The following is an 8,790-nucleotide window of genomic DNA, read 5'->3' as shown; positions in this document are numbered from 1 at the left end:
CTTGGAATGCATGAAGCGTTGGACGTAGGTTTAGTATGTGTCGCTTGGAATGTATGAAGCCTTGGACACAGGTTCTCAGGTTCATGACTCGTACCGTAAATCCTATGGGAAGTGTCTTGCAGAACGAACCAAGAACAAAACAAGAACCTAGAAAGTAACCAAGAACAAGACAACGATCAAGGACTAGAACATGAATCGAGATCCAAGTTCGAAAGACAAGAACCTAGAACCTCAATACTAAGGCCCTTAGATCAAAACCAAGGTTGAGACCTCAGAATCCAAGGACCAAGATCCTCAGGATAGATCATGATAAGAACCCACAGGCCAAGAACGGAACCAAAGGGCCTAAGCACTTACAACAAGAACCAAAACAAGAAAAGAAAGAGTGTGGTACCCTAGCATATCAAGGACACAATTAAGAGCCTACACGTAGGCCACTTATTGAGTCTTTGTACTCGTTCCTTATTTTCCATATTTTCCAGGTAAACAAGGAGCTGGTCGAGGTCGGGAGTGGACTCTGAAATAGGTGTCATAGAAAAGCCTCACCCATCATCCTCAACCTTTATGTTTTAAAATATTTTGAGGCTTTCTAAGATTAATAGGGTATTATAGACATTTTGTGGCAAATTATGGAAAGATAGTTGTTTCGTCCCAATTGTTGAAAGAAAGACTTATAAATGGAATGATCAAGCAATTGAAACATTCAAGAATTTGAAGAAAGCCATGATTACATCGTCAGATCTTGCTTTGCCCGACTTTAATCAAGTGTTCATTATGGAGACGGACGCTTCTAGAACGGGGTTAGGAGAATTCCTATCATAGAACAGATGACCAATTTTTTATATACACATTTTGTCTGCTAATGGCTATTGTCTATGAAAGAGAGCTAATGCATAGCCTTTGCTATTCAAAGATGGCGTTCTTATTTGCTAGCTAGGAAGTTCATTGTCTGAATAGACCAGCATGCAATGAAGTTCTATTGGAGCAGAGGAGGATTAAGCCTCAGCTATTGAGTTATGGTTTTATAATTGAGTACAAGTCGGGTTTAGAAACAAAGCAGTTGATGCTTTATCTCAATTACCAGTAGTTGCACACATTGCCCACTCACCTACCCTCACCTTGTTGGATGTATCAATGATTTGAGAGGAAGTACACAATGATCCACACTGGCAACAAATCATCCAGAAACTGGGAGAAGATCTAGATGTCGTGTCCAAATTCTCACTAAACCCTTTCCCTTACCCTAATAAGCATATAAAGTTCAAGCATAAAAGTTCCACCAACGTTCCTGAGAGTGCCATACTCATCAATTACATGAACCAACGGTAAAAACCTATTAGCAACGCCACCCACCCAACCAATTACAAAACAACAGGAACTGTGAAATCTAACCAGACCAACGAAGCATATTAACCAGACGAATAGGATTCAACACAGCAATATTGAACAGCATTTTTTAAGATATGAAATAACTTTCAATCAAGAGAAAAAACTAGTTACGAAAATGGAAGATATGATACCTGCCATAAGCCAAGTAAAGCTCACAAAAGACAAAAAAAAAACTCTCAATAAACATTAATTAGAATGTAGAACATATAAACACAAACCTTCCAAGCGATAGCATGTTGCCCAATGTGAAAGCTATTCCAAATTTGATTGGATTGAAGAAAACAAGCATCGACTGTTGCATGTAAATAAACAAGATGCAAATTAGTGTTTGAATATATCAAACTTTGGAACTCAAGGAAGTAAGTGTTGAATATATCAAACTTAAAGATGCTTTTCCTTGACCTGAAACTTAGACGAGGAATAGATTTCCTAACCTCTACATTTGTGTGAGCATTTTTCTTTTTTTTCTTTTTGTTTCCTAACAAGAAACAAACTCCTCATTGATATAATGGAAGACACATCAAATGTTCAAACAAAACAAACTCCTAGAAGGACTTATGATGTAGGAAATCTAGAGTGTGTTTCTTGAGTCATTGTATCTGTTTCTTGGCGGGTTTTTTTTAATTTCTTCAGGCTAGGTTAAATGTTGTTTTACCGTGGTTAATGTTTAGATCTTAGGGTTTGACCATTTGGCTGGTTATTGCTTTGTAAAGGCTGCTGTCCAGCCAAAAAATATGTGTATTCACAAGTTTTAGCTAATTGCAAATCAATATAGAAATGTCTTGGATGTTTTAGATCGATTGGTATAAGAGCACCACGATCCAAGGGCCGGGATTTTTTCAAATTTGGATCACAATTCAATGGAGATGGAAGCTTCTTTGAGTACTCACCAAGATTTTGAGCAACACTTGCAGTGGATCGGAGGCTCATTAGAGGAAATCAAGAAAGGAATGTTTGACGTGCAGCATGCAATAGGGCAAGTATCTTGCCAAATGATTCATCTCACAAAAACCAACAAGTTCTCAAAGATGCAAGAATGACGGATAATGCAAGAACAGTTCAAGAAAACCAAGAACATGAGGAAAGATTCCCAAGAAGACATCAATATAGTTCAATCGGTCAAGAAAAATAAGAATTTCATATAAACATTGAACTACCAAGTTTTATTGAGAGGATGGACGTGGAGAAGTTTTTAGATTGGGTAAAAAAGCATGGAGAATTTCTTTGAACATGCCAACACACCCGAATAAAAGAAGGTCAAATTGGTGGCTTTCAAGCTTCAAACTGGAGCTTTGGTTTGGTGGAACCAACTTCAAAAAAATTGGAGATATTATGGCAAACAACCCATCAAGAACTGGCCAAAAATGCCTCGGTTGATGATGAAATGTTCTCTTCCCTTCATTTATCATCAAATATTCAATCAAGATTATGAATGTTCGAGCAAAGAAGATTTCTATCAAGGAGATATACACCAAAGACATGCAGATAAAAATGAAAAAATGTTCCAACAGAAAGCCAACCTTACAAAAAAATTTAGGAACCTTTTATATCATGATAAACTCAAATAATGCAGAAATGAAGGTTTCTTGGTTCTAGATTCAAATTGTTCCAGCAAAGAAGAGGAAACTTTTCAAGGATTGAGGATAAAGATTCTGGTTTTTTCAGCAATGAGGAGAATTTCCTAAAATTTGAAAATCATCTTGATGAAGAAGACGAAGTTGACGAAGAAATGAATGATTGATGATTCTCCATTTTATTTGGCTCAATTGTTCTTTGAAGTTGAAGAGCAAGACCATAGTGGGCATAGTTCTTTAATCTTTCAAGAAAATATACAAACAGAACAAGAATGAGGAGTAGGAGAAAGCCAAATCAATTTCTCACCATTCAGATGAAATTTCCCCATTTAGACCTATTAACATTCTATTTCACGATTCATTCTTCGCTGGACAACCAAACCAAGCCCTAAACTCTTCTTCAATTGACGATAGTGAGCTAAATGTGATGAAGACAGAGAAGAATTTGGAACATACCATTTATAGGTCCTCTATGCTACTTCAAGGATTTGCTAGTGTTTTGACGAACTCGAGAAAAAAAATTCTGTGGGAGTTTCTTCTAATCATCAAAAGAAGTGCCATTGGAACAATTTTTTGAAAATGTCAGGAGACAGCCTTTAATTATTGGAAGAAGTTTCTTGAAGCAAGATTTCAAAGTTTTCTTTAATAAACTTGAGTGCAAGTTTTTTTGGGAGGGAAAGAATTGATGTAGGAAGTCTCAGGTGTATGTCTTGTGAGGTTTATTGGGTCTTAAAGCTCTTTAGGCTTGGTTAAATGTTGTTTTACCATGGTTGAAGTAAGATCTTAGGATTTGAACATTTGGCTTGTTATTGCTCCTTAAAGGCTGCTGTCCAGCCCATAAATATGTGTATTCGCAAGTTGTTTTGGATATTTGCAAATCAATATAGAAGTGAGATGGATGTTTTACATTAACTTAGATGTATTGTGTGAGCATATCAATACAAGGAATTTATAATTGTGTGGACTGAGTTTAGAACCTTCTTTGCAGAAAAATATACATGCAGATGACATGATATATCTGCATTGAATTGCTAAATAATCGCAGATTTTGTCCAACAGTAGAAGGTCATTCAGACAAAAATCTTGTCTAACAGTATAAGAACATGGAGTATCTTTATCCACTGCAATTCTTCAAACAGATTATATATATATATATATATATATACGAGACAGAATATGTATATTCATATCGACAAAAAAGGATGACAACTTAAGGACAAACGGTAGAGAGAACCCCTTCCCAATGCAAAAGAGCTAACACAAAAAAGCCTTCCCATTTCTAATAATCGAGGCGAAGGCACACCAAAAATCTTTGTGACTTGAACTCCACCAAAGAATCCAAGTGTGGTGTACTGTGGACAAAAGAATATTCAAACTTCTCCAATCTTCAAAGATTCTAAGATTTTGGTCCTTCCAAGTCTACCATAGAATGGCTTTAATGGCACAGCTCCATAGAACCTTTGCTTTTTCCCAAAATGAGTCTCCACCAAGGCCTCAAGCAGCCAATCATCAACCTATTAGGGGAGGCAAATGAAGAGCCCAAACTCTTCTAAAATAAAGGACCAACCCTTGAGCACAAAAGGGCAATGAAGCAGAAAGTGAATAAGTGACAAATGGTTTCTTCCCCATTAAAACGCAGAGAGCAGGTTCAAACAGAATATAGAATGTTGTTCTCATGAAGTTCAGCTTAAATTGGGGTAACCCCGTCAAAGTTCAACAATTTCTTCTATTCCTTTCAGCCACAGGTCGAAAGAAAGCAAAAATCTTGTAGTCAAATCAAGTGATTACTATAGCTTGGATGTTATGTATGAAAGAAGCAGCCATGACTTTGAAGAGTTCTCCAAGAGTGGATGAAATCCATAAATGTTTCCCTTAACCTCGAAATGAAGTTCTGTCAAAAAAATCCTTTGTAATATTACTTCTTTTTTAATTAAGCCAATTGAGGAATCATTTGTAGCTCTCTTTGGCTCACACTTATTCATAACCAACAATAACCACTCTTCATCAAAACCTTAAGGATGGCAGGAAACATGGATCAGTGAGTTGTCATATAAATACATGACCTCCATTTATTTCTACTGAAATGATAAAAAAAATTAGGAGACTATAACAAATTAGCAAAAGCTAGATGACATCATCTTGGACGCTAGATGACATCGTCTTGGACACACACTTTCAGTTGCATTACAAATGAAAAGATCACTTTCTATTACGAAGTCAACATTGCACTTAAGAGATAGTATGAGTAAATGAATAGTCTGAATTCAGAATGACTTTATAACCAGAAAGGTGAGATCATGAATATTAGTTTCAGGGATACTTACCATCAACGTACACGTTAAGCCAGAAACAAAGCAAATGGCAAAACCATATAATCGCTGTTAAATTGAGAGAGGGAGAAGGATGAATTAGTATGATAAAAATTTTCCAAAAGGTGAACAATATTAAAAACACAACATTAGATTCAGAAAGATAATCGGAAAGAGCATTAATTGGCATATGCTGAAAAAGTCAGATTGTAGATCAATCAGTCCAAAGGACTGGTTTATTGGGCTTGCTCTTACTTATAATTGAATGGCCATGGACATCTTTGTGTTTGTTTAGGAAAATTAAAAAATAAAACAAAATATTTCATCATGATAATGAATACTTTCATCATTTTCTCTATGAAAGTATGCCTTTCATTTAAGAATTAATAAATTATGGTGAAGTTACTTGAAGGTCATTCAAAAAGACAAAGGCACTCACAAAATGAAGGAGCCTCCAAAATATAATAAATACAACTGAAACAATTGGGTTGGATCTAAAATACCAAAAACCCAACCCAACCCAACCCATTAACCCCCTCTCATTAATTGAGCCTTTCCCGCTTGTCTACAGTCATAAAAATCACAAAAATGGTTCAAAGTTGGCCGCCCTGCCCTCTAGTTCATTGGATTTTCATTTGTTGGAGGTATTTTAGAATTTGTTTGGTCTCAGAATGAGTTTTCATAGAATTTTCTTTTCTCATTGCACTACTATTTCAACAATTAAATATGTTTTTAAAGGTGTATGGCCACACACTTAAAAGTGTTAAGTATATGGATAACAGTTTTCCATTCTTTTTCTTCTTGATTATAGAAAGTCATGCTTCATCTGTGAGACTTGAAGNATAACCAGAAAGGTGAGATCATGAATATTAGTTTCAGGGATACTTACCATCAACGTACACGTTAAGCCAGAAACAAAGCAAATGGCAAAACCATATAATCGCTGTTAAATTGAGAGAGGGAGAAGGATGAATTAGTATGATAAAAATTTTCCAAAAGGTGAACAATATTAAAAACACAACATTAGATTCAGAAAGATAATCGGAAAGAGCATTAATTGGCATATGCTGAAAAAGTCAGATTGTAGATCAATCAGTCCAAAGGACTGGTTTATTGGGCTTGCTCTTACTTATAATTGAATGGCCATGGACATCTTTGTGTTTGTTTAGGAAAATTAAAAAATAAAACAAAATATTTCATCATGATAATGAATACTTTCATCATTTTCTCTATGAAAGTATGCCTTTCATTTAAGAATTAATAAATTATGGTGAAGTTACTTGAAGGTCATTCAAAAAGACAAAGGCACTCACAAAATGAAGGAGCCTCCAAAATATAATAAATACAACTGAAACAATTGGGTTGGATCTAAAATACCAAAAACCCAACCCAACCCAACCCATTAACCCCCTCTCATTAATTGAGCCTTTCCCGCTTGTCTACAGTCATATAAATCTCAAAGATGGTTCAAAGTTGGCTGCCCTGCCCTCTAGTTCAGTGGATTTTCTTTTGTTGGAGGTATTTTAGAATTTGCTTGGTCGCAGAATGAGTTTTCACAGAATTTTCTTTTCCCATTGCACTACTATTTCAACTATTAAATATGTTTTTAAAGGTGTATGGCCACACACTTATAAGTATTAAGTATATGGATAACACTTTTCCATTCTTTTTCTTCTTGATTACAGATAGTTATGCCTCATCTGTGAGACCTCAAGTTTTTATAGGGAACAAATTTTCATTGAAAGAATGAAAAACTGCAAAAGGAGAAAAGGCCAAGCTCCTACCCAATGGTGATTCCAAAAAAGGAAATCCAACTGACCAAAAGATTATTAATTGTTAAAGGGAGTAACATATGCACCATGATAAAGCAGTCACAATTCAAGGAAACTATCAAACGGATTCCCTTTGTTATTAAGGTTCTCTTTTTTCTTTTGAGCCAAATACTCCATAGGAATGTTCTATTGATCTATAACCAGAGAATCTCCCTTTCCTTTTCCAGAGGACAGCAATTAAGATGGAGGATAAAAGCTCTTAAACAATGCCAGGAGCATTACATAGCTGTTATTTGCCAGTCACTTTTAATTTAACATCACTGAAATTTTACTTCTTCGTGATGAGTATTCAGTTTTAATCTAACATATACAAGGTTTTGCTTCTTCGTGGCGTTCAGTTGTGGCAATAGAAACCCATTTACAGTCCCATTTCGTTGTGTTAGATCATCTTTCAGAAATCAAAGTCCGCAATGAAAAATGTATATCAAAGTTGCAATACTGCGTATTTACATAATACAAATAAAATATCAAAACGCTACTTTGCTGCGCTAAATTCAGCAATGGAAGAATCAAAATTAGAATCTAAAAGAAGAAAACCTGTTTGGTGGATAGCGTGCAATTGCGGTTGAAATCGTCCATAAACCAGGAAGAGTTATCGTCATTAATGGTAGCAGTAGAAGCTTCGTCGTCCACCTCAACTCCTACCAACATTTTCATTTTCTCAAACGCCTGATTCATCTTCTCCATGACTCCGCCACCGACGCTTCAAATTCTGCTGCAAATTATGGCGAGAGGGAGGGAAAGCGGAGAAGAACAGAGGAAATTCAGAGAGATCTAAAGCAAAGGCATGTACAGAATGGATACTTCGGCTGATTGAAGCAAAAAATTGCCACCAGCAATCTCCCAAGTCACCAGCAACCCATTCCCCCGTCGCCGTCAAGGTCCACCGCGGTTGTTCACAGATTTAGACTCGTGGGGGATAATAAAATTACCTTTTTAACCTTTGAAATTTTATTATAATTTTTTCTTTTTCTTTTTTTTTTATTGTTGGTGGATATTCTAACTATTAACAGATGTTATCTTCTTATCACGGTGTACCTAAACTTCTTAACTTTTGATCAATTGAGCTATATCCAAGTTGATGTAAACTAACTTAGTTGAAATTTTATAATCTTTTGTTTCATCTCGGTATATTATCAGCTAAAGAAACATTTTGTAAGCAACCCCCTATATGACCACACAGCTCTCAAACGCTCTCCGACTGCGACCAACAGTCAGTGAACATGGGAAAAGAAATGAGGCATGGGGTAAATATAAATTACTCAGTAAGCAACCTACTGGTCCAATTCCTAGGAAGTTCGGGCCTAATTATATAGCTATCTAAGCTTCCAAAAAAGCTTTGAAGTTTCATCCGATTCTCTTACACGTTAGAAACCCTATCGGAGTTTAGAAGCTATTCACTAGGTTCTAGTGTCGCATACCTACTAAACTACAAATCTCATCTCAAGATAACCAACTTTTCAATTCTCATACTTAGTAAGCTTGCATAGCCACATCAGTGAATGGCCAGTATCTTAGGTTTAGGCTCGACTTCATCATATTTGTTTGGACCATATGACATCATTTGTGTAAGGTTAGTTGGCGACCCTTAACATAGGACTATAGCACCCAATGAATCTAAGAGAGCGACCTCACAAGTGAACCAACGACTAAGTTTAGTCATGTGGTTTCACGTCCCGCTCAAAC

General features: G+C 36.0%; 1 protein-coding gene across 1 annotated transcript; it reads right to left on the bottom strand.

The window, feature by feature from the left end:
* Positions 1-1,242: 1,242 nt before the first annotated feature.
* Positions 1,243-8,006, bottom strand: LOC111785898 (vesicle transport protein SFT2B-like; the record flags this gene model as incomplete). Its single annotated transcript, XM_023666261.1, has 4 exons — positions 7,642-8,006; positions 6,162-6,215; positions 1,608-1,681; positions 1,243-1,387 (listed from the first exon to the last, which is right to left on the bottom strand). Coding segments are annotated over exons 1-4 (423 nt in total), but the record flags the coding sequence as incomplete, so codon positions are not given.
* Between the last annotated feature and the right edge of the window lie 784 nt (positions 8,007-8,790).

The sequence above is a fragment of the Cucurbita pepo genome, unplaced genomic scaffold, assembly GCF_002806865.2.
Source record: "Cucurbita pepo subsp. pepo cultivar mu-cu-16 unplaced genomic scaffold, ASM280686v2 Cp4.1_scaffold000813, whole genome shotgun sequence".
Classification (NCBI taxonomy): domain Eukaryota; kingdom Viridiplantae; phylum Streptophyta; class Magnoliopsida; order Cucurbitales; family Cucurbitaceae; genus Cucurbita; species Cucurbita pepo.
This window is presented reverse-complemented; position numbering and strand designations above follow the sequence as displayed.